The following is a 27,489-nucleotide window of genomic DNA, read 5'->3' as shown; positions in this document are numbered from 1 at the left end:
GGTTTAGACTCAAAACTGAAATGTACTTCCTAGTTTTTCTTAGCATGGTCAGTAATATACAAGGAATCAAGTAAAAGGCAATTTTGAAAAAGACCTTTTAAAAGTCAAACTAATAAACGACAAGGCAAATATGAAACATCTCAGGTTTAAACACACTGCCAATTTCTAAACCACATAGCAACCCCATGTACCAGTTTTTGACAATATCTAGTATTTAATGACAATATTAGTATTTAATGAGCACCTGCTGCATACAGAGCCTTATTTTAGATACTATAAAGGGATTTAGATACTATAAAGGGACAAAAAAGAAATTATATCATACTTAGAATTATCACTTCTAAAAACCTTTTAAAAACTTCTAAAAAACAGAACCTTCTGTTTTTAGATAGAGAGCTGTCATGTATTTTCCCTCCAGAGAGGTATCTTTTCCCTGCTGGAAGTCCTATTATTGCCACTAGTCTCAGTCAGAGGGGATGTAATGATGGTGGTAAAATTCTCATTCTGTAGAATCTGAAAGTCAAGATAAACTAAGTAATCACAGAAGCCTAGCAGTAGCTTTTGTCACACACGAAAGTCATTGGAGAATCAATATCAGAAGTCTGAACTAAATGAAAAACTGCCTGAAAACTGAAGTAGCAGTACCTGAAGTAGTAGGTAATCAATCAAGTACTAGCTACAAGATTTCCATGATAAACTGTGGTTACTTTGAATGGAATTTCTCTCTCTTCCTATTGGATTTCGTTAATAATATACAGAAACGCTGATAATTTTTATGGGTTTATTTTATATTCTACTATTTTAACAGAAGGTATTATTTATTTCAATTAATTTTTAGTTGAATCTGAAGGATCCTTTAAGTGAACAATAAAATCATCTACAAATACCAGTGATTTTGTTTCTTCCTTGCCTACATGTATTCCTTCAACTTATTTTCCTTATCTTACTGCCACATCAAAGATTTCAGGAACTACATTTATTAACAGTGAGCACAATGGACAATACTTTGTCTGTGATCTTATATAAATTATCTGGTAGTCGTCTTACCAAGATATACTCAGGACTTACATGATGATAACTACAAAGTACTCTTTACAAAAATAAAAGTCTTAAATAATTGAAGAAATAATAATTCTTTATGGTTTGGCCAAGCTAATAAAATATTTTATTTTCATTTCTTTTCATTCTGAACTTAAACACTGAATCAAATGTGCATTTCTAAATATACTGTTAGAAGAGAATATTATACATGAAACTATGAATCCCATTTATATAGGGTTTCATTTTTTTTTTTTAGGCACACAATAAATTCTACATTTAACTTTTAAAATCATCCTGCTTTTCTGTAATGCCTTTTGGTCTTTCTACTAACCCTATTACTAGCTGTCTTTTCTCTCCCATCTATTCTCTCTCCAATTAAAAAACAATCCTTGTACCACATATAAATAGTAAAGTAAAACAAATTATTGTATTGGCTACATCCTAAAATTGCATGTCTTGTAGTACATTTTGAGTTGATCACCTGTACTAGCAAGTAGGTAGTATATTTCATCATGAGTACTCTAGAACCGTGGCCAATCAAACAGAACCAGAAGAATTTATACAATTAACAATAACACTGTAAAGAGAAATAGCTTTTAAAAGCTTAGAATTCTCACTGTGTTCTGCACTGGTTCTCTGTAACCATTTTTTAAAAAATATTTTCTTATTGTGCAATGACATTTCATACCATACTATATATTATATTTTGTTCAACGATTCCCCAATTTGAGTTCCTTTGTAGTTACTATTTTTTTTACCACTACAAAAAGAGCTATTGTGAGTATTTTGGTTCATGAATCCTTTATGTTTTTGAGTTCCTTTTTTGGGCATAGGCCTAGCATCAAATTCTCTGGGTCACAACTTTGGGGGAATAGTTCCAAATGGTTTTCTAGAATGGTCATGCCAATTTATAGCTCCACTGCATCTAAGGTACCTCATGTCCTATAATCTCTCCAAAATTTGTTTTTGTTTTATTTGTCATCTTTGCCAAATGGAGGAAGACACATCCTTAGAAATGTTTAATTTGCATTTTTCTATTAATGATTTGGGAGTTTTTTTTTCATATACTAGTTGACATCTTGAATTTCTTTGATGACTGCCTATTCATATCCTTTGATCATTTGCTTATCTGAGATAATGAGTTAATCTAATCAAAATAACAACACTGCTTAATTTACTCATTTAGCATCACAGCAATCAAACTACAAAAGAGTTACTTTGTAAAACTAGATAAAAAGGTAACAATTCATCCGTAGCAACAAAAGGTCAAGAAGAGCAAAAGGAACAATGAAGGAAAAAGTCTCAAGCTACACTAATAATTAATTTTCAACAAAATTTTCACATTTGAAATATTCATCAAACTATTCAAAAAGCTGATGAATGGAATAAATTAGGTAAACAAAGCTGAGAAGGAATAAAATATATTAGCATATTATATTTGATAAATCCAAGGGCACCAACTACTTGAGCAAGGACCTCCTATTTGACAAAAAGCACTAGGAAGAATGAAAAACAGTCAGACTAACACTGCACAACTTACACCACAAAAAACTCCAGTTGGATCCATGATCTAAATAAAAAGGGTCAAATCATAAACAAATTAGAAAATATCTTCAACAACTATGTATGGCAATTCTTACCTAAAATAAGGGATTGAGGTGATCATAAAAGATAAAATGGACAGTTTTGATTACATAAAAGTGAAAAGCCTATGTATATTCAATAAAAAAATAACATTAAAATAAGAGGGAAAACATTTATTTATTTATTGGGTGGGGGGGGAGAGGCAATGGGGTTTAAGTGACTTGCCCAGGGTCACACAGCTATTAAGTGTCAAGTGTCTGAGGCCAAATTTGAACTCAGGTCTTCCTGAATCCAGGACCAGGTGCTCTATCCACTGCACCACCTGGCTGCCCCCGAAAACAATTATTTGTAAAAAATAATCTTAGCAAATTTCTTAGGTAAAAGCACCTAACAGTAAATAAGATATACAAAGAACTGAAACAAATTTGTAAGAAAAAGAGCCATTCCCCACTATATATAAGCAGGCAAAAGATATGAAAAGGCAATTTTAAAATGAAGAAATGTAACCATATGAAAAAGCGTTCTAAATCATTACAGTTGTGGACTATTCTGTACAATATTTGAAACTATACCCTAGCGTCATTAAACTATATATCTTCTGACCCAGCAAAACCACGACTAGGCATTCCCAATGAAGGTCAAGTACAGAGGGAGGGAAAGGACTCATGCATACAATAATATTTGTAATAGCCCTTTGTTGTAGCAAGAAACTGGACTAAAATGGGTGTTTATCAGCTGGGGAGGAGATCAATAAATTGTGGTGTTTGAGTGTACTGCAGGGATAGGCAAACTATGAACAGCCTGTTTTAACTGTCAGCTAAGAATGGTTTTTACATTTTTTAATGCAATGAAACTTTATTAACAAACATATAAACTATCCATAGCAACCTGATTATCCAAAAAAAAAAAAACAAAGCCGCAAGGGGTTTTGCCAAACTCCATTAATGAACGTTACTAAGATATACGAAATGATTAGTAGGACAGAGAAACAAAAGAAGATCTGCACAAGATGATACAGAATTATAATTATGGCAATAAAAATGTGAAGGAAAATAGCTTTGAAAGGTCTCAGAGGGTGAAGCCAAGATGATGGATTAAAAGCAGTGACTTACTTAAGTCCTCCGTCAAACCCCTCCAAATACCTGTAAAAAAGGACTCTAAACAAATTCTAGAGCAGCAGAACCTACAAAAAGGACGGAATGAAACAAATTTCCAGCCCAAGACAACCTGGATGGTTGACAGGAAAGGTCTGTTACGCCTGGCTGGGAGAGGAGCACAGCTCAGCATGGGCCACACAGGCAAACACAGGCTCCCCAGCAAACCCAGGCCTTAGGGCACCGAATCACAGGCAGCTGTGGAGGTTTCCAGACTTCTCAACCCATAAACACCAAAGACAACTCAGCAGGTCAGTGGGAAAGGTCTGTTGGACCTGGGTAAGAGAGGAGCCCAGTCCAGCTGTGACACTAGTGCAGCCCCAGGGCAGTGGCAGCTGTTTTCGGAGATCTCTTTGCTGGCTCTGAGGCACGATTCTCTTGCTGTGCCCATGCTTGGATCTGGGTCCTGTCCTGGAGTGAGGATGAGCACTGGCATGGCAGAGCTTTTGGCAGCAATGGAGAGAACCCTCCTCTCATTTCCAGGGCAGAAAAGAGTGCATGTGTCACTCAGAGACCAGTGCACAGGCCAGGAAAGGAGTAAACACCTCACCTTTAATCACATCACCTTGGAAGAACTGAAGATTTACAGGTCCCTAGAAGTATCTCTGAAAACAGCTGTACAAAACCCCTGAAGCTTGAGACAGTATACCCTCCACACTGGAAGCAGAGCCTACCTTAACAAAGAGTTAAAAAGTCAAGGAACTGGCTGGGAAAATTAGCAGGGGAAAAAAATTCAGAACACAGAATATTACTTTGGTGACAAGGAAGATCAAAACATACAACCAGAAGAAGACAACAAAGTCAAAGCTCCTACATCCAGAGCCCCCAAGAAAAATATGAATTGGTCTCAGGCTGTGGAAGAGCTCAAAAAGGACTTTGAAAATCAAGTAAGAGAAGTAGAGGAAAAATTGGAAGAGAAATGAGAGTAATGCAAGAAAATCATAAAAATGAGTCAATGGCTTGCTAAAGGAGACCCAAAAAGATGCTGAAGAAAATAATACCTTAAAAACAGACTAGACCAAATGGCAAAAGAGGTCCAAAATGCCAGTGAGGAGAAGAATACCTTAAAAAAAAAAAACAGAATTGGACAAACGGAAACGGAGGTCCAAAAGCTCACTGAAGAAAATAATTCCTTAAATATCAGAATGGAGCAAATGGAAGCTAATGACTCTATGAGAATTCAAGAAATTATAAAACAAAACCAAAAGAATGAAAAAATAAAAGACAATGTGAAATATCTCATTGGAAAAACAACTGCCCTGGAAAATAGATTCAGGAGAGATAATTTTAAAAGTATTGGATTATCTGAAAGCCATGATCAAAAAAAAAGCCTAGACATCATCTTTCAAGAAATTACCAAGGAAAACTGCCCTGATATTTGAGAACCAGAGGGCAAAACAGAAATTGAAAGAATCTACCGATCACCTCCTGAAAGAGATCCCCAAAGGAAAACTCCTAGGAATATTGTAGCCAAATTCCAGAGTTCCCAGCTCAAGGAGAAAATATTGCAAGCAGCCAGAAAGAAACAATTCAAGTATTGTGGAAACACAATCTGGATAACACAAGATTTAGCAACTTCTACATCAAGGGACTGAAGGGCTTGGAATATGATATTCCGGAGGTCAAAGGAGATAGGATTACAACTAAGAATCACCTACCCAGCAAAACTGAGTATAATCCTTCAGGGGAAAAAATGGACATTGAATGAAATTCAATGGAAATTCAATGAAAGGATTTTTAAGCATTCCTGATGAAAAGACTAGAGCTGAATAGAAAATTCCACTTCCAATTACGAGACTCAAGAGAAGCATGAAAAAGTAAACAGGAAAGATAAATCATAAGGGACTTATTAAAGTTGAACTGTTTACATTCCTACATGGAAAGATGATATTTGTAACTCAAGAGACCCTTCTAATTATTAGGGTAGTTGGATGCTGGAATATAGGACAAAATATACATATACATATACACATACACATATGTATAGACAGACAGAGGGCACAGGGTGAGTTGAATATGAAGGGATGATACCTAAAAAATAAAATTAAGGGGTGATAGGATTGTACTGGAAGAAGGAGAAAGGGAAAGGCAGAATGGGGTAAAATGTCTCATAAAAGAGATAAGAAAAAACTTTTACAGTGGAGGGAGGAGAAGGGGAAGGAGGTTAGATGAAACGAGTGAATCTTACTCTCATCAGATTTGGCTTAAGGAGGGAATAACATACACACTCAATTGAGTATGGAAATCTATCTTACCCTACAGGAAAATAGGTGGGAAGAGGATAAGAGAGTGGGGATGATAGAAGGGAGGGCAGACTGGGGGAGGGAGTAATCAGAAACAAACCCTTTTGAGGCGTGACAGGGTCAAAGGAGAGAACAGAATAAATGGGGGGGCAGGATAGGACGGAGGGAAATATAGTCTTTTACAACTATAGTTAGTCTTTCACTTTCTGTTATGGAAGTGCTTTGCATGACTACACATGTATAACCTATATCAAATTGCTTGCCTTTTCAATGAGGGTGGATGGGGAGGGAGGGGGAGAGAGAGAGAGAATATGGAACTCAAGGTTTTAAAAACGAATGTTAAAAATTATTTTTTACTGTTGCAGCTAGGTGGCGCAGTAGATTGAGCTCTGGCCTTGAAGTTAGGAGGACCTGAGTTCAAATCCAAGCTCAGACACTTGACACTTACTAGCTGTGTGACCCTGGGCAAGTCACTTAACCCTGCCAGCCTCAACTCCACCCCCCCCAAAAAAGTTGTTTTTACATAACTGGGAAATAAGATATATAGGCAATGGGGTATAGAAATCGATCCTGCTCTACAGGAAAATGGAAGGGGATAAGGAGGTGGGGGGAAGACTGTGTGACAGAAGGGAGAATAGATTGGGGGAAGGGAAGAGATGGGGAGAAAATCTATAACTCGATTTCTTGTGGAAGTGAATGTTGAAAACTAAAAATTAATTATTAAAAAAAAAAAAAAGAAATCTCAGAATTCTGACCAAGGCAATAAACAATAAAGACCACCAAAAGACTAATTAAACTAAAAGACAGATAGACAGGTGATAAGACTACAGATTCAGAATCAGATATGCATTTTCAGACACGGCCATATGGCCAATGTATTGATTTGCTTTGCTATACTATACATCTTTATTTTACAAGGGAGGACTTGTGTGTGGGGCTTGGTTGGAACATCAATAAAATATATGTTGACAGAACAATACGTATAATTTTGTTACTATTTTGTTAAATTTCACACAGCAACTTAAACTGGATAAAACAGAAATCCAGTTTCTTATGCAATATTTTTTCTATTTCCTTTTTTGCACACAGAAGTGTTTGTGTTTATTGATGATTATGTTCATCATTTTAAAGATTTTAAAGATTCTATAATATCCTATTGAGCTGTCAGTAAATTCTAATAAAAAATCTTTTTTGATGGCTTTAGCATAAGTTAGAACCTCAATTCTACTTGTAAATTTGATAGGGGCTCATTTTTTTAATCTTTCTGATTTAGTTTTCTCCATCAGCAAAAGAATATCTTAATGACTTCACAGTCCTTGAGCTAGTAAGATACATCCATGTATCTCTGATAAAGCATTCTGGATCACTGTCAAAGAAATACAATAAACCCATTAATTCAAACATAATTAAAAGTCTACAATGATACGGGCTGGGCCTAGGATGTTTTCATTGTTAGAGAAACCTAGGCTTACTTGTTTTTGTTCAACACAATTATAGCATAAATTATAGCAGAGAAAAATGAATAAAATTATTAGAAAAAATTACCCATAATCATTTTTAAAACAACATGCTACTTTCCAAAATTTATTTTTCTTGTTTGTGTGTGCATGTGTTTTATTTTGCAACATGGCTAATATGGAAATGTTTTGCATGACTTTACTTGTATCATCAATAGTATATTACTTGCCTTCTCAAAGGTTGGGGGAGGGGCAGGAAGAGAGAAAATATGGAACTCAAATTTTTAAAAACTAATGTTAAAAAATTTTTTGGTATATAATTGGGAAAGATGAAATAAACAAAAATATATATTAAAAAACCCAATTAATATGCTCATTTGAAATCATTCTTATTTCTTAATCATAGAATTTCTGATTTAGAAGCAACCTCAAAATCCTTCTAATCCACCCTAATCAAATGAAGAATAGCCTTTACAGAAGAGGTTATCAAGCTTTTTGGTTACAGAACTCCTCTATACTCTTAAAAATTGTTGAGGACTCCCCAAAAGAGCTTTTATTTATGTGGGATATATTTATCTATATTTACAGTATTATAAGTTAAAATATCAGTATTGTTATGGAAACAGCTTTGACTTTGTGGCTCCCTGAAAAGGTCTTGGGGACACTTAGCGATCTTTAGACCACACTTTGAGAAATGGTATTCTACAACATCTCCACTAAGTGGTAATACAAGCAGGCTACCCTTTGAGAGACTTAAAGTGAGGGTAACCCAGTTATCTCCCTAGGCAGTCCATTTTACTTTTCAGTACAATGTTAATTGTTAGGAAAGATTTTCCTCATATTGAACTGAAAATCTGTCTCTCTGAAAATTTTCTAGTTCTGCCTTATCAGAATAAGCAGAATATATTTAATGCTCCTTCCATATGACATTCAATCATATGAATAACTTTGAAGACTTCTGCTATATTCTTTGTCTATAGGTCTCTCCTTGCTGAAATTTAAGTTCTAGATAGCAGTTCATTACTTAGCACCATATTTTGAAGGATAAACTGATAATTAAAAAGCTAAAAATTTATCAGCTGTTCTGCTTTTGGAGAACAAAGAGTTCCATCTTATACCCACATAACTCAAGTCCTCTGTACATTTTTAACAGAACAGATTATTCTCGCTGAAAACCAAAAAAGATGAGAAGTATTCCTTAGGCTTTTAAAAATTTATTGTCTGGTAATATAACCAACCATTTTTTTGGATACAGACAAGATTTACTTAGAAATGGCAAGAAAACAAATATGAACTTTACATAGATCAAAGTGATATACTTTTTACTGTTGTAACTTGTTGGAAGTAAGATCCGAAGCTGTATGATATTGCTAACTTTACATTGAACTGTCTGTCTCACTAAAGGCTTCTATATAAGACTTTTATTTATATCGGTCTACCTCCCTTTTTACACAAGATGAGCTTGGTTTGCTCATTTGTATTACATGACCATGGTTAACTAGTTTTTAACTAGCTTAATCCTTCTAATTTTGTTAAATTTACTTTTGATTTTTTTGGTGTGTAGTTGTTCTTTCTATTTACATTGTTGTAGTTACTATGTATATTGTTTTCTTGGTGCTGCTTACTTCACTTTGCATTAGTTCATGCAGATTTTTCCATGCTTCTGTGTATCCATCACAGATACAATTTCTTATACTAGAATAATATTCCATTACCTTCATGCAACACAATTTGATAAGTCATTCCCCAAGTGATACGCATCTACTTTGTTTATACTGTGTTGTTTAGTTGTTTCAGTCATGTCTAACTCTTCATGACCTAATTTGGGGTTTTCTTTGAAAAGTTACTGGAGTGGTTTGCCATTTCCTTCTCCAGCTTATTTTAGAAATGAGAAAACTGAGGCAAATAAGGTTAAGTGTATTTCTCTTCTATTAGTGACTTGGAACATTCTTTCATAGAGTTGACTACCTGCAATTCTTCTTTTGAGGAGTGTTTATTATATCCTCAGACTATTAATCTATCAGGGAATGGTTATTAATCATATATATATTTATTGTTTATACAGCTTGCATACCAAACTCTTATCAGAGAAATTTGATGAAAGATTTTTTTTTCCATTTCCCTTCTTATTCTAGGTGGATTAATTTTGTCTGTGCAGAAGCTTTTTAGCTTTAAGTAATCGAAGTAATCTATTTTATATTTGCCAATTGCCTCTGTCTCTTGTATGGTTAAGAACGTACTATCCACAGCTGTATGATGTTTCTCTTCTAATTTTTCTGTAATACAATCTTTGCTATTGCCACAGGTAAAATTCAACAGTTAGGCTATGGCAATTCTCTCTGATCAAGTAACAGTTTATTAACAGGGCATGAACCTATTAATAAATGCTTGCCTCAATTTATGCCAAAGACCCCAAGATGAAGATTTAACTCATTTTTATAAAGTTACCACAAAGAACAGAGTAGGATAGGTGACCTCATGGGGTTGAGAACAATATGACTGGTTACATAACTGAGGTGTGGGGAATAATATGATTGGTTGGAAGCTGGGAATGAGTTCTAGGAACAATCCCCCTCCTTCACTCTTGTGACTAAAAATTGTTCATTGGTTGAGTCCTCTTGCAAGGTTAAAAGACAGCAGACCAGGCTTCTTTGGAGTGTAAACCAGACATCCTTGGATAGCTTGGTGGTGAAAAGATACTAGACCAGACTCCCTTGGGTCGACCTGCATTCCTGGAGGACAGCAGATTTTCTCGAGGAAAAAACTGAATAGTGATTAACAAGAGAACTAGATTTCTAAACTTAACTCATTATGGGCAAGCTGAATTTCTGCATTAAGTTCAGAGACAAAGAACAAAAGATTTTAGGCAGTTATAGGACAAAATCAATTAACTGTAAATAGGAACAACAAAAAATAACACAGAATCAAATAAAAATAATACAGAATAAGTTTAATCTTCTCAATACTAAGGTCACACATCCATTTTGAATGTATTGTGCACTGTAGTGCGAGGAGTTTGAATAAATCTGATTTCTGCCAGACTTACTTTCCAGTTTTCCCAACATTTTTTTTAAACAAATAAGGAGTTTTTTTCCTAAGTAATTATGTTTTCCACTTTATCAAACACTGGGTTATTGAGTTCTACAGTTTCTGAATCTCTCTTATCTAGTCTGTTCCACTGATCTATCTCTCTAATCTTTAAATAATACCAGATGAATTTGATAACTGCTGCTTTATCATATTGTTTGAGGACTGGAAGTGCTATTCCCCCTTTATCTCTACTTCTTTTCATCATTTCCCTTGATATTGTAGATCTTTTTTTCTCTTCCAAATGAACTGCTGTTTTTTTAAATCAAGCATTAGTATAGCATTAAAAGTGTAAATTTATTTTGGTAATATTGTAATTTTTACTATATTGTCACACCCTAGCCACGAGCATTTAACATTTCTCCAGATATTTAAGTAATTCTTTATTTCTTTAGGAGCACTTTGTAATTGAATCTATACATCTTGTTTTCTTTTGTAGGTTGACCCCCAGGTATTTTATGCATTTTGTAGTTATTTCAAATGGGATTTCCACTTCTATAACTGCTTCTTAAGCTTTGTTATTATCATACAGAAATGCCACTGGTTGTTGAGGATTTATTTTCTATTATGCAACTATGCTGAAGCTATTAGCTGTCTCAGTTAGCATCTTTGCTGATTCCCCAGGGTTTTCCTAGAATAACATCATATCATTAACAATAGGCATAGCTTTATCTCCTCTTCACCTATCTTGATGTCTATAATTTATTTCTCTTGTCTTTTTGCTGTTGCTAGCATTTCCAGATATCAAACAATAGGGGGGAAAATGAGCATCTTTGCTTCACTCCCATATTTGCTGGGAGACATTCTAGTATATCCTAATTGCATATCATGCTTGCTTTTGGTCTTAGATGTTTTTTGATATATTAAAAAAAGTCTCTCTATGCCTATATTTTGTGGGGTTTTTTAGCATGAAAGTGTTATACTTTATCAAAGGCTTTTTCTGCATCTTTTGTGATGACCGTGTGGTTTGGGATGTTGTGGTTTTTAATATGATTATGCTATTGTTCTGGTAATGTACAACCATTCCTATATCCCTGGTTTAAATCCTAATTAGTCATAATAAATGATTTTTTGGATAAATTGCTATAGTTGGTTTGACAAGATTGTTTTAAAATTTCTGAGTGAAAGTTCACTAATGACATTGCACTATCGTTTTCTTTCTCTGTATCTTACTGTAGTTTAAATATTAAGACCAGGGGTGGGCAACCTGCGGCTGAGGCCACATGTTGCCTTCTACGTCCTCAAGTGTGACCCTTTGACTGAATCCAAACTTCACAGAACAAATTCCCTTAATAAAAGGATTTATTCTGTAAAACCTGGACTCAGTCAAAAGGTTGTACCCAGAAACCTAAAAAGCCACATGTGGCCTTGAGGCTGCAGGTTCCCCACCTCTGATTAAGACTTATATCAAAAGGGCAGCTAGGTGGCGCAGTGGATAAAGCAGCGGCCCTGGATTCAGGAGGACCTGAGTTCAAATCTGGCCTCAGACACGTACCACTTAATAGTTGTGTGACCCTGGGCAAGTCACTTAACCCCACTGTCTAGGCCAAAAAAAAACCAAAAAAACAAAAAAAAAAAACAAAAAAAAAAAGACTGTATCATAAAAGGATTCTGGTAGAGTGCTTTCTTTCCCAATTTTTGAAAATAATTTGTTAAGTATGGGCACTAAATGTTCTTTAAAATTTTGACAGAATTCTATGAATACACAAGGAGTTTTTTTTCTTTGGTAGGTCCTTTACTGGTAAATTTATTTCCTTTTCTGAAGTTGAGCTCTCTCTCTCCAGAGACATATATTTTAAGATATTTCTCTATTTCTTTTGTTCTTTAAGTTTTGTTAGTATATAGGTATGCATAATATGCTCTGATTGTTCTTAATTCATCTTTCCAAAGAACCAGCTTTTAGTCTCATTGATCAATCGATTTTTATTTTGCTTCTAATGTTCCCATTTCCTCTTTAATTTTTAATATTTCCTCTTCTGTGCTTATTTTATGTTTGGTCATTTGTTGGCTTTCTAATTTTAAAAAATGACTATTCAGTTCATTACCTCTTTTTCTATTTTGTTAATGTAAGGATATAATATGTCCCCTGTGGACTGCTTTAGCTGCATCCCAGAGATTTGGGATGTTTCATTATTATATTCTTTTACCTAATTATTGTTTCTAAGATTTGTTCTTTAACCTGCTCACTATTTAGATTTTCAATGTTAAGTCCCCATTTAGGTCTGTATTTTTGTTTGTGCTCACTTCACCAATTATTTTTACTGTGTTATAATCTTTAAAAGACATACTAACTATTTCTGCCTTTTTACATTTGTTTGAAAAATCACTGTGCCCTACTACACATACCTTTTTTATAAAAGTACCATGTAGTGCTGAGAAATAGTTATGTTCTTTTGATGTCCCATTTAGAAGACACCATAAGATGTTTAATTCTAGTTTCTGTAGTAATTTTGTTCAGTTCCATCTTTCTACCTTTTGTTTCTTTCTGTTAGACTTATCCAAAACTGAGAGAGGGACACTGAAGTCTCCTGTCACTTACTGTGTCTTCTTGTAGCTCAGATACTTCTTCTATAAATTTGGATGCTAAGGCACTTGGAGCATATGGGTTTATTAGTTTTGACACTGTTGTTGCTGTTTTTTTTTTTTTTTTTTTGTCTACGACTCCTTTCAGCATAATATGGTTCCCCTATTTATCCCTTTTTCTTTTGAATGTTTGTTTTTCCTTTGTCAGACAGCAAGTTTGCAACTCCTGCTTTTTTTGGAACTCACTTAATGCATAGTAAATATCTTCCTTCCCCATAGTTTAGTTTGTCTATGTCTTTGTTTTTTAAGTATGTTTCCTATAAGCAACAGATTGTAGGGTTTTAGTTTATTATTTAATCTGCTATCCTTTTTTACTGTATTAGATTGATTAATCCATTTATTTACATTTAAAATTATAGGTTAAAAAACTTGAGAGATTAATTTGTCCAAGTCCTTCATTTGAGAAATACATATAAAAACCACAGAGAGGAATGAATTTGGTAGTTATGTAGTAGAGCTAAGATTCACACCCAGATCCTCTAAATTAAAATCCGTTTTTCTTTGCAGGGTACCATGCTGCTATCCATTATGGCGCCTCACCCCCACCCCCAAGAAAGGTGGCCAGTAATTCACATTTAAAATAACTAGAAAGAGGAAATACTTATGACCTCAGCTGTCTCTAAATCAATGTACAGATTAATGGGTAACAAACTTGCAATTTTTATGTAAGGAGGTATACAATCCCACAGGTATCACTAAAACTTAGTGAAGTGGGTCACATGAATGGAAGAGCATTGGAAAATTACAACAGAATGAGAGGTGACAGGTCTACTGCATTCTTCTTCATTAGAACATACCCTGAATCTTCAGTACAAATCTGGCTACATATTAAAAAAAATATATATTGACACGTTTTGTTTTAACATAGTAGACAATTCCCAACACAAATACTACTCTAATACTGTTAACAGAGAGATGGAACATGTCTTTTAACTTACACAGTATTCTACTAACATTGATCAGGGTACATGTTAAGAGAGACATTTTAAGCTGGATTGCATCCAGATAAGAGTATCCAATATATCGAAATCCTAAGAGAAACAGCTGAAGGAACTAGGCATGTTTAGCCTCAAAAACAAAAGACTTAGAACATGACAGGTGTGTTCAAACATCTGAAGAGCTGTCATATAGAATAAAGAGTAAATATTCTTTGTGGCTCCAGAGTACAGAACAAGATACAATGGATGAAGCTAAAAGGTAAGAACTTTCTACAGTCTAGTACTGTACTGGATTCAGATCCAATCCTGGAATCAAGAACACCTGGTCTTGATTTTTTTATAGATAGATAGATATACACACATATATATGGGAATGACAAGTCATTTATCCTTTCAGGGGCCCCCTCATCCCCCCAGCAAGTCTAAGAATATGTTAGGATGGTTGCCAATATGCACTACTAAAAGAAGATTCCCACCTCTAACTCCCCATACCAAAAAAATCACAGTCATTTTTAACAAATAAAAGTTGATAGTATACAGAAAATTTTCTTTATTCCCTATCACAGTATATTGACCAAATAGAGACTACACAACCTCAAGGTTCTTGCAAAAGCTGAAGTTTTAAACTAGATAACTTCCCAAGTTGACTTCTATTTCTTTAAGATTCTATACTTCCATGACAAGTCAACAATTTAGAGCAAAAAATTAAATGAGTTATTTAATCTAACTATATCCCCAAAAAAGTGTTTCTGTGACAAATTAAAGGTTATTCAAGAACAAATTTGGATTATCTAAAACCAATGTGAGAAAAATAAAAAATTAAATTTTCTTAAAAAGTAATTACAAACAAAATTTAAGATTTCATGATCATGCCATGAGTTTTAACTCACTATCAAAAAAAACACTGGGTTGGATTTTTCCCTGTGGGGTGTATTAAACTGTTAACAAGGCTATTATATACATTTGTCTTCAAAGTCTCCAAATAAAACAAATTTAAAGAAATTTTAATAAAGCATGACTAAATACTAAAAATATAACTTTTTAAAGTTACCTTCTGTTATAATAAAAACAGAAATACTTATATAGTTCTTCTCACTTTCTGATTAACAATGGGGAAGAAAAACAACCTACTTTACCTGGTAACTAACAAAGAAAGAGAGGTGTGATGGTATATTGGATAGGAAGCCAGTCTCAGAATCAAGAAACCTGTCTTCAAGTCCTGCCTCTGACACATTGGCAGGGCAATTTACTCAATTTCTAAGTGCCCCAGGAACCTAAGACTATGAAATGCAGAATAGGTGCCAATCTGCATTGACAAAAGGAGTTTCCCTACGTGGAGTTCTCTATATCAATGATATCACAGTTCCTGATCCTTCCCTCAATCCTCCAAAGGACTAAAGAAAACAGTAAAGACTAAATGTGTTCATTTCTTCTTTGTCTTATTTTCTCCTGTTATAGAAGTTTAAATGGCTCAGTTAGACATACTTTAATACTCAGGATATCGATGATTTCATGACTATGAGAACTATCCTTACTGATTCAGTTTTCAGTCCACCTATAACATAGTAGATGGTTTTTAGGAATTATTATGGCCAAAAAGTTCATCAGGCTTCTGACGGTCACTCTGGTGATGAATCTCTTCATATTTAACTAGGATGGTCCTAAGGTGAAATACATGCAACTTATCCCTGTGAAAACTTGGCAGGATCTTTGGACTCTTCAAGAATCAAAAGTCATCTCTATATCAAGATGAATGAGGCTTCAGGATAGAGTATACAGAAAGATTAAACCTAATTATTAAAAGAAGCACACACATACTATATAGAGATTCATTCCATATTTAAGAATTGACCCACATTTGGAGATATGTGAAAAGTAACACTTTAACAACAGGAATGAATATATAGTTAGGGATTGGGTACGTCAATATGATAGACTACAGTAGTTTGCGCTGGGATTCCTATAGAATACTCATTCAATCACCATGTAATAATGGCATTCTTTTCCTCAGATCAACAAGTCTCATTCTAAACATTCTACAGAATATTCTTCTAGTAGAATCTAAAGGAACAATTTGTGTCATGTGAAATACATAAATTCAAAACTGGATAACTTGTGACCTTAACTAGGAAGGACCTACCTTAAGACTGTATCCTATCAGAATGAAGAAGCTAAATACATCTTCATAAAAACATGTATAACTGTTATCAAATAAGTCTGACTACAAACAAATGACACTACTGGTCCTAGATATACTAAAGCCCTTTGAAGTAAAATCAGCTCAATCAGGTTTTCCAAATGCCATTATTTTTTTCTTACTACTAGAGTAGGGGTGGGGAACCTGTTGCCTCGAGGCCACAGGTTCTTCACCCCTGTGCCAGAGTTTAGGGAGGTACAATGTAAAGAATGAAAAATTTCCATAGAATAGCTCCCAAATAACTTATATATAGCATTTCATGTTCTCCAAAGTGAAGGCAAAATGGATATAGAATGTGCTTTATACATTGCTGTAAGAAAACATCATGCTATTTAAAAAAAAAAAGCCAAATTCTGTTTGATTATAAGCAGTTCACATTTCCAAGAGAGCAGTAAAATTGTCAAATTGTTTCAATTAGTTACAAAGAATGACAGTCCTTTTCATTCATGCTTCACTGATTTTCATATCTGATGTCAGTTTTCAGATAACATAACTCAGAAAAAATAAGCTCTTTTAACCTACCTTGTATATTCTTCTTGTAGCTTGTTGGGATCACTTACAAAAAATTTGACTCTCAAGTTCAAACTGTAAGGAGATCCTCCTAGAATTAACAGAAGTATGTCTAATTAATTAGGTTATCTTAATTCTTTATCTTTACAAATCATACTTGGAAAACATCAAGTAGGTATATGTGCTCACTTTTTAACTGCTTCCTTATTGGTTTGTTTGGATCCAGCCACCTCTGAAAAATAAATAAATAAATGACTTTAAGACTATTATTTCTTTTCTCTGTCTCTCTGAAACCCATCAAAACCTCTAAGGACTCTGAAAATAATATATCAAATCTGGTATATTTGTCCCATACTGAAATTTATAATGAAACTTACTAAAACAGAAATTACTAAGTTTAAAATAGCACTGCTCAGTGAAGGAATAAAGAAAATTATATTATATGTGGTTCTATTAGTTAAATCTACCTATATGGGTTTTGAATCTGAGTTTTTATTAATTGTTAGAGATGTTTCACTTTATTAATCATATCATATCTGAGAGATCTGAAGTGGTTTTGGCTTAAGTAATTTCTATTACCTTAAAAAATTCTTATGAATTAGTCATGGTTTATATTCTTTTATTCAAAGCAGCAATCTAATTTTGAATGCTTCTGTAGATTCCCCTAAACCAATGTATTTATATAACAATTTCACCAATTTACTCCTTTTAAACAAATGACAATTTTAGATAAGACAGTAGTTAGAATCTGGAAATGATAAGTGATTGATGAGGCTACAAGTTATATTGTTTTAGAACATCAAATTTTATTTAAAATTCTATTTCTGGGTACTCACAACTGGAATCAGAATAGTCCAAGCAGCATGATTCAATAAAAAAGTAGCCAAAATATGTAGCAAATGTGGAAGCATGTTGAAAAAAATTAAAAGCACTACACAAATATAAGGACAAGTATTAGTATTTAAGAACCATAGTTTTACATTCTAAACTCCATTCAGGACTTTAACTTCCTTAGTAAAGTTCATGACTATCTAGAACTCTAGTCTAGAAATATTATTAAGCCTGTGTCAGGCACTGTGTAAGGCCCTAAGGATACAAGGAAAGGCAAAACAAAAAAAGTCCTTGCTCTCCAAGAGCTCACAGTCTAATGGGGGAGAAGAAACATGCAAACAACTATGTACAAACAACCTAAATACAGGGTAAGTTGGAGAGAATCTCAGAGGGAAAGCACTAAGATTATGAAGGACTGGGAAAGACTTGTCATAGCTGAAACTTAAAGGAAGCCAGGAAGTGGAGATGAGGAGGGAGGGTTCTAGGCATGAGGCAGTGAAAATGCCCAGTCAGGAAATGGATGGAAGGTCACGTGAAAGGAACAGCAAGGAGGTTGGTGTCATTGTATCAAATTATGTGGGGAAGTGTAAAGTGGAAAGGTAGTTAGAGGCCAGGTTATAAACAACTTTAGAAATCAAAGAAAGGATTTTATAATTGATTTCAGAGGCAAAAGGAAGACATCAGAATTGACTGAATAGGAGAGTGACAGATCAGAATTTGAGCTTCAAGAAGATCATCCCTGAGTAGAGAATGGACGACAGAATAGGGAGAGGTTAGTGGCCAGCAGAGCGACAAGCAGGCTACTTCAATAGTCCAAGCATGAGGAGATGAGGACCTATAACAGGGTGGTAACAATATCAGAAGAGAGAAAGGAGCATATAGAAGAAATGCTGAGAAGGGAAAATTGACAGGACTGGGCAAATAATTGCATATGGGTGGGTTGAGAGTGAGGAGTGAAAGATAACACCTAGGTTGCAAATCTGGCTGACTGGGAGGATGGTCATTCCCTTGATGATAACAGAGAAGTTTGGAAGAAGGGAGAGTTTTGGGGAAAAGGTAATTAGTTCAGTTTTGGACATGCTGAGTTTAAGATATCTATGAGACATATAGTTCTAGATATCCAATAGGCATGTGGAAATGTCAGCCAGGACAGTTCTGTAATAGGAGAAAGGTTAGGGCTGGACAAAGAGATTTAAGAATTATCTCTATGGAGATGATAACTGAATCAAAGGGAGCTGATATAGGTACCAAATGAGACAGTAGCATTGAAGAAGGGAAGAGGGCCCAGGACAGAACCATAGGGAACAGCTATGGGCTTGACATGGATGAAGACAAAGCAAAGAGTGGTCATAACAGGGAGGAAAAACAAGAAAAAGTGGTATTTCAAAAACCTAGAGAGAATAAAGAGAAGAGAGTGACTGACAGTGTCAAAGGATGCAGAGGGCTCAAAAAGGATGAAGAATGAGAAAAATCCATTAAATTTGGCAATAAAGAGATCACTGGTAACCTGGAAAGAGCATGAAGTTGAAAGATGAGGTCTAAAGCCAGACTGCAGAGAGTTAAATGAGAGGAAAGGACGCAGAGGCACCAGTTGTAGACAGCTCTCTCAAGGAGGCTAGCCGTAGAAGGGAGTAGAAATATAGGATGGTAAGTAACATGATGGATGAATCAAATGAGGATTTTCTGAGGATGAGGGAGACCTGGACATGTTTATAGACAACAGGGAAGTAGTCATTAGATAGAAATTAAAGATTAGTAAGAAAGTAGGTATAACAGAGAGAGAAACCTACTGAAGATGACAGTTTGAAATGAAATCACTTGTACATGCAGAGGTATTTGCCTTGGCAAAATAGCTATCTCTTCATGTGAGATAGGTTAAAAGAGGAGATAGTAATACAAGGCATCTGAATGCTTTGACATAAAGAGTAGAGAAAAAGGAGCTCTTGGGGAATAGCCTCAACTTTATCTGTGAAATATGAGGCAAATCTCAACTGAGGCAGGTAAGCAATGGGTGAGTTATGGGGGGATTCAGGAGGGATGAAAAGATTTAGAAAAGCCACTGTGGTGAGTAGGATAGGAACTGATTACAGAAGTGAAAGAGGACTACCTTGTCACAGTGGGGGTCTATTTGAGATCATGCAACATAAATTTGCAGTGTACCAAATCAGCAGTTTCATGTTCTTCTTCAGCTATGTTCACTAGCAAGAGAACAGGAGAGAAGGCAGGAGATGGTGGGAGTAATCCAAGAATGACACTTGACAGAGCATGACCTTTGATAGAAGTGGACAAGGGACTCAAGATGGAGAAGGGAGGAAGAGTCAATGTTGAGGTGATAGTCTGGAAAAAGAAATGGGGGCCGGGGAGAGGTCATGATCCTGCCCTCACACTTAGCACAATGCTGAGCATATAGAAGAATTCACCCTGTTTGCTGAATAACTGAATAGAAAAAAAAAAATGCTCCAACAGCGAACATTACTAGATTCAAGGACAACAAAGGTTAATATACATGATGTGATTTCTCCAGGCTTATCATCTACATATGTTGAGGATTTCTTGGGTAGATAGATGACATATGAAAAACACTGAATTTGGGATGTATTTATATCAGAAATCTGCTTGTTTTACCCCCTTCCTTCCAAACTATTACAATAAAGCAAAACAAAAGCAATCATTATACAGAAACCAAAATGTATACAGAAACCTTGCTTGTAATTGCTTTTAGGAATTAGACTTATTTTAACTGATTATTACAGTTATAATTACCTTCATAACTAGCACAAGTAAAATGATAGATCTATAGAAATTAAATAACATTGCTCAGAGTTGCAGTAGTGGGAAAGGATCTTTTCAGTGATGAAACAGATTTGACAGAACTGAATTATACACCCTGCCATACCCAATTTACTAGGAGGGGGAAGGACTTAGTGAATTTAAGGGGAAAAATTTCATGATTATAGGTGTTTAAATCTTAGCTTAAACTGTAGAGAGGGGAAAAATGCTATCAAAACATATTAAGAACATCAGTTATTAAAAATATCTACCGTTAAATAATCATTATTTTAAAAAGTCTGTTTTATGATCTGAACAACCCTACAGTTCGAGATGAACATTAAGGCTAAATAGGAAAAATGATCACCTTAATTTTATAAAAAAGAAAAAACAACATCATCAGCACAGAAGGAATTGCTGACTTCACTTATATATACCTGTTTCTATACTCCTTTCCATGGATTTGATCTTCTTATCTTGAGATGTCAACTAGTTATTCTTCCTATTGATGTAATTTTCTTTGTGAAACTATAACTGCTCAGTTCAAACTTCCCAAAGCAACAAAGAACATACTATAACAAAGCAACCAGAGGAAGTCAAAGGGGTTGACATTTAACCATTTATTTCATTAAAATTATTTTCTGGGTGACTAATTTACATGATTAGTCCATTATATACATTGTGAACAAAAACTGCTGTTTTGAGAGAGAAATCAAGTCTATATTGAGTAAACCTGACTTGCTTGCAGGCTAAAGAACAATTAATAGGAAACAACAATGTTGTGAATAAATAAAGTAACAAATTTTATCCTTAAACAAAATGTAAAAGGGTATTTTTAATGTAGTCATTAGAAAAAATAATAAATGAACTCACTGAAACATTTATTTTGAAATACTTTCTTCTTATTATCTTAAAATGATGTATGTGCCAATACTTGGTCATTCCTTTTTTATCATGTCATATATCATAATTCTTATTACAATGAAAATAGACCTTTATGAAAGCTGTTAAGAACACTGGTTAGAATGTAAGCTCCTTGTGAGAACGGATTGTTTGATTCTTTGTATTTTTATCACCTAATAACATGTTTGGTACATGGTAGGCACTTTAAGCCTAACTGACTCATTAAGAATATAAAAAAGCATTTCTTTAACACCTACTATATTTAGCAAATTAGAAGCAGGGGTAGGATAAGAACTCAAGAACCGAAAAGAATATAAGTTCCTTGAGTGTAGTATGCCCTGTTTCTTTTTCTTTTCTTTTCTTTTTTTTCGTATCTCCAGCATCTAGTAGTGTCTGGTTATAGGAGCCATTAATAAATGTTTGTTCAATCAAATGAAGTCTCCTCATCCCTAATCTTATGCTTTTCTACTACAATGCGTTGCCTCACAACTATGTCCCCTCATAACTCAATCCTTCTTACCAATGCAGATATATAGGCAGCTGTTCTTAAGAGTCTTACAAGTTTTCCAGGATACAGAAAGAGTAACAAATCTGACTAGGATCAGATAGTTAATATATGAGGCAAGCCCTGAACCAAGGTTTCCCTAATTCTGAGGCTGGAACTCTATCAGGTATACAATACTGCCTCTCAATATAAATTATTCATATAAAGAAAAAGGCAAAAAAAAATTCAGATATACAAAAAAAGTATTTTAAACAATCTCCTCTCTTATTCACTGAAAGAAGAGAATGGGGGAATAGTGGGAAAGTCACAGAGTCAGAAGGTCAGAGCACTCCTAGTTCTGCCCTGACAGTGTCCCTATGGGCATGTCATTTTTCTTTTCTATGCTTCTGTCCTCATTCATAAAATGAGGAAGCTGCAGGAAGGTCTCTGCCATTTACCTTCCAAGTCTACGAAAGACCAGCCAAGAAAACAAAAATAGCTGACATGAATCTTTAAAGTTCTAGGCACCAAAAGCTTCTCAGACCAAATAATCATACTACCCTTTGGAAAAAGCCAGGGATAAGTTGCCTAACCTGCTTTTTCCTGCAAAGCACCTGCTGGGAACGAGTCACTTCTTCTTTCTAAATCTGTTGTCTATCTGTTTTATACCTTTCCTGGAATAGGGTTTAAGTTTTTTCTTTTAAAAATAGTTGCTAGGGGCCGCTAGGTGGCACAGTGGATAGAGCATCAGCCCTGGATTCAGGAGGACCTGAGTTCAAATCTGGCCTTAGACACATAACACTTACTAGCTGTGTGACCCTGGGCAAGTCACTTAACCCCATTGCCTAGCCAAAAAACAAACAAAAAAAAAAAGTTGCTAACAGTTAATCTGACTGAGGGTTCAGATTCTGATTTTGATGCTATTGGTAATGATCCATTTTTACTACCTGTTATGCAATAGGAATTCTAACAGCAACAAAACACTCCGGGCACAAAGAGGCCCAGAGGGCTTCCGTGCCTAGAATACATCTAGAATTTCTGGTTGCTAAATGTCTGATAGATTTAAATGGTTCTGACAACTGCTGACATTTTTTAATAACAGCAGCAAAGCATCCTCAGTAATTTGGTCTTAGTAATTTTGTTTTCAACTTATCAATCAGTGGAATAGTTAACAAATATTTTCTTACTGCCTACCATGTATCCAGGACTGCAATAGACATTGTAGGGAGTACAAATAAATATTTTTTAAAAACTCTTGGACTTCAAGCTTATAACCTAGTTAAGAAAAAAGGAAACACAAGAAAAGATAAATAACAATACAAGAAATAAAAAACAGTACAGTACAAAATACTACAGTTCAGTATATAAAAACTGCCAGTTATTAAGGCAGTTGAAGATCAAGTGCTCAATAAATAGTATATAAATTAAGTTCAGGAGGAGGAGAGATCATATTATGCTGGAGTAGTTAAGAAACCTTATAAAGGAAATAGAATTAGATAGGAAGAGTCTTTAAGGATATATGCGCAATCTTCAAAGGAAAAAAATTAATTAAATCACAGCCAAATGAAAGGATAAAACACATTTGAAAGCTTAGTAAATGGTTTTGGTAAAATGAAAGCTTATGTAAATTGTCTATTTAGGTGTACTGGCTAAGGCAGGAAAGGTGGGTGGGAGAGTACTGTGGAAGACCTTAAATGAAAGGCTAGAGGGGGCAAATTTTGTCTTCTATTGAATAAGGAGCCACAGAAAATTTGTGAACAAGTGAACATAATCGAATTGTTACAGAGGAACATAAAAATTTGCTAAAAGTTTAGAGAATTGATTGGACTAGACAAGGAACAGTTAGTAAACAATTACAGTAAACCAAATATAAGGTGATAAGCACGTGAACTTAAATGATAGCAACAGAAACTCAAGGGGCAACAGAAAGGATAGATCCTGAGGCACACTGTAAAGTATACAGAATTGGATAACTAAATGGCTATGGAGAAGAAGAGAGTCAAGTAGTCAAGCCTTCATTACTAGAGAATGAAAATATCAACAATAATAAAGAATTCAGTATAGGTATAAACTATAGTAAATTCCTTTTATTTTGCAGATGTATCCAATAGCAGAGGTCATGGTTTCAAAATCCGTAGGTGAAGAAACCGAGGCATTAAAAATAAATTTGGGATATTATTAGTATGAAATGACTACAAGACTACATCTCAGTCCAATACTCTATTAACTAGGTAGCTAGATGGTGCAATGGTTAAGAGTGGAGTCAGGAAAATCTAACAAATCCAGCCTCAGATACTTATTATCGGTCTGACCGTGGCCAAATTCCTTAACTTCTGTTTGCCTCAGTTTCCTCAACTGTAAAATGAGGACAACAATAGCACCGATCACCCAGAGTTGTGAGGATCAACTGAGATAATAACTGTGAAGTGCTTAGCACAGTGCCTGGAACACAGTATGTGCTATATAAAAGCTAGCTATTATTAATTACACCACCTCTACAGTAACAAGGAGCATATTTTCACCCATAAGTTCAAAACCTAAATTTCAGGTCTGTTTATTATGTAACATTTATCTATTTGTATCACTACTACCTATTAGCAGCTTTTTTTAAAGGCAATTGGGGTTAAGTGACTTGCCCAGGGTCACATAGCTAGTGTCAAGTATTCGATCTGAGGCCAGATTCGAACTCAGGTCCTCCTGACTTCAGAGCTGGTGTTCTATCCACTGCACCATCTAGCTGCCCCTGTATCACTACTATCTAAATGGTTTCTTTTTCTTCACATAGAATTGTTAATCCTAATATATGACCAAAAGAATAGAGTTACAACCATAATGGGACAGGGGTGGGGGAGGGCATAAGGGAAAAAAGGGAACTGTGGGCTTGAGATCTCATTTGGAGCTGAGACTACATTAACAAGCTTATTTTCCTCTAAAAGCAATACTCTTATATTGTTTTCATCTAACACTGGATTGCATAAAATAAACATCCTGAAACCACATTGCCCTATAACACAATTTGGTTAAATTCTGATCATTTCCAATCCATTAATATTTATTTGGGAGGGAGGGGGATGAGAGTTTTTTTAAGAATTAATTCATGAAATAAAACAAGCATTTCCATAACACAGCATAATTAAAAAATAAATGATTGCACATGAAAGTGCAAATCTATTATGTACAACTTGCTAGTCTTTTAAAATATTATCACATGACTTTTTTTCCTTCCCTCCTCCCACTCCCAACCCTAGAAATGGATTAGACACAAATATGTATATATGTGTAAAGTCATTCAACACATACTTCTATTTATCACTTCTTTCTCTGGATGCAGTTAGCAGCTTTCTTCATAGGTCCTTGTAGTTAATTTGGGTATTTACAATAATCAAAATGACTTAGTTGCTCAAAGTAGTTGAGCTTTTTGGTTTGCTTGCTTTTTGCTAGGCAATGGGGTTAAGTGACTTGTCCAGGGTCACACAGCTAAGTAAGTGTCAATTGTCTGAGGCCGCATTTGAACTTGAGTCCGCCTGACTCCAGGGATGGTGCTCTAACCACTGCGCCACCTAGCTTCCCCCAAAGTTGTTCTTAAAACAACATTGCTGTTACTATATAAAACATTCTCTTGCTTCTGCTCATTTAGCTCTTCATTATTTCATGCAAGACCATCTTATGTTTTTCTAAAATCAACAAGCCCATCATTTGTTACAGCACAGAAGTATTTCATCACGATCACACACCACAACTTGTTCAGCCATTCCCCAATTGATGGGCATCCCTGCAACTTCCAGTTCTTTGCTACCACAAGGAGAGCTGCTACAAATATTTTAGAACATCTTCTTTTCCTTTTCCCCTAATCATCTTTGGAAATAGATCTAGTAGTGGTATTTTCTGGATCAAAGAGTATAGCCAATTTAATAATTCTTTGGGTATAATTACAGAATGCTCTCCAAAATGGTTGGATCAGTTCATAGTTCCATGAACAGTGAATTAGTGTCCCAATTTTCCCACATCCCCTCCAACATCTGCTGCTTTCCCCTTCATTTTAACCAATCTGATAAGGGTAAAATGACAACCCAAGCTTGTTTTAATTTTCATTTCTCTAATAAATAATGATTTAGAGCATTTTTTCATATGACCAAAGACTGTTTTGATTTCTTCATCAGAAAACCATCTGTTCATATCCTTTGACCACTTATCAATTAGGGAATGACTTGTATTCTTATAGATTTGACAAAGTTCTTTACATATTTGAGATATGAAACCTTTGTCTGAGAAACTTTAAAAAATTTCTCCCCAATTTTCTGCTTTCTTTCTGATCTTGGCTACATTTGTTTTATCTGAACAAAACCTTTTTAATTTAATGTAATCAAAATTATCCATTTTATTCCTCACACTGCTCTCTATCTCTTGTTTGTTGATTGAACTGTTTGCCTATGTGGCTTATCCATGCAAAACTGTCTTTGTTCACTGTTCAATTTTAGCCTTTCTTAAATCTTAACAGGGAGTAAACTATAAGGGTAACCTAAGAAATGCAATAAAACAATAAGAACTTTGGGCTATTGTTATTTCAAGAGTATACTCGAGGATTCCATTAAGGTTACTCCAAATCAGTGTTATGTTGGTGAATGTTTAACAATGAGCACTCTGAAAAAATATATACATACATATGTGTATGTATGCATATGTATATAAGTTTATTATAAATTTTTCTAGTAACAGGATTGTAGCACACAATTTATAAATAGTAATAAAATGTACAATATTCTTTATTATAAATTCCATAAAATCAACTGATCATCATATAATGCTTTCACTGATTTTTGTCAAACAATTATATCCACAGCCAACACTATGGTTGCAATTCAAAAATGATTTAACAAATGAAGTGGATTTTTAACAATCCTCTTTTTCCCAATAAATTTACAGTCATTAAATCTGATGCGTATTCTGTTAAAGTATTTCTCACTCTTGTCCAAATTATATTCACCAAATTGAAACTTCTTTTAGCTTTAGCACTACTGATTTCAATAGTGTTAACTATCTTTTCAGTTTTTTGTACAGTTGCAAAGATAGGAACATTGTTTGATTCTACATTATCTAAAGAATCCTGAAAATCAATATGTTTTAAAATGGCATAATATATATGATGAAGTTGGTTGTTCATATGGCCAACTAGATGATTCTAATAAATTAAAACAAAATTATTCTCATCCTTGTTCCTATTTGATAAAATAAATAAGTTCATGTATTTAATTATTATTTTTAGTAACATATTCCTAGGAAAAGTACTAAATTTATTATTTTTATTAAATGGAATGCCTATAAACTTATTTATCTTAATCAAATCTTCAACTTGAGAGTTCTGCTTTCCATTTTCAATTTATAAATTTTCCAAAGCTCTTAAGGTGCATTTGATTTATTTCTGTGCTTTGGAAGTGTTAGTTGATTTTGACTGCAATGCAGTTTAAAGGAATGAAAATTCTTCAAGAATGTTAATCATTAAATCAAAATATTAGAAATTAATGTGAACTTGAGATAAATGATTATTAAATAATCAACTATTAATATTGAAGAGATCCAGAACTTTTTCCCTTCCTATTTCTTCATTCTCTACTAGGTCAAATGAACCTCTGAAGAATAGGGCTATAATGAGACTGGATTTAACATTCTCCTCAATCTTGTTCAGATCGAACTCAACTAGGAAAGCTTAG

At 34.5% G+C, this 27,489-nt stretch overlaps 1 protein-coding gene across 3 annotated transcripts in view; it reads right to left on the bottom strand.

The window, feature by feature from the left end:
* PTPN4 (protein tyrosine phosphatase, non-receptor type 4) overlaps positions 1 to 27,489 on the bottom strand; it is a 235,644-nt gene that overhangs the window by 101,674 nt on the left and 106,481 nt on the right. For 2 of the 3 annotated variants that reach the window (XM_027854730.1, XM_027854728.1), the window contains exons 4-5: positions 16,984 to 17,026; positions 16,807 to 16,906 (exon numbers count right to left, since the gene is read on the bottom strand). In XM_027854730.1, the coding sequence (XP_027710531.1) occupies positions 16,807 to 16,906; positions 16,984 to 17,026 (143 nt within the window). The remainder of the gene's footprint in view (positions 1 to 16,806; positions 16,907 to 16,983; positions 17,027 to 27,489) is intronic. The other variant, XM_027854729.1, reaches the window with a different exon arrangement.

The sequence above is a fragment of the Vombatus ursinus genome, unplaced genomic scaffold (genome assembly GCF_900497805.2).
Source record: "Vombatus ursinus unplaced genomic scaffold, bare-nosed wombat genome assembly UNPS02010548.1, whole genome shotgun sequence".
Taxonomy (NCBI): domain Eukaryota; kingdom Metazoa; phylum Chordata; class Mammalia; order Diprotodontia; family Vombatidae; genus Vombatus; species Vombatus ursinus.
The sequence above is the reverse complement of the archived record's forward strand: the minus strand, read 5'-3'. Positions and strand labels throughout refer to the sequence as shown.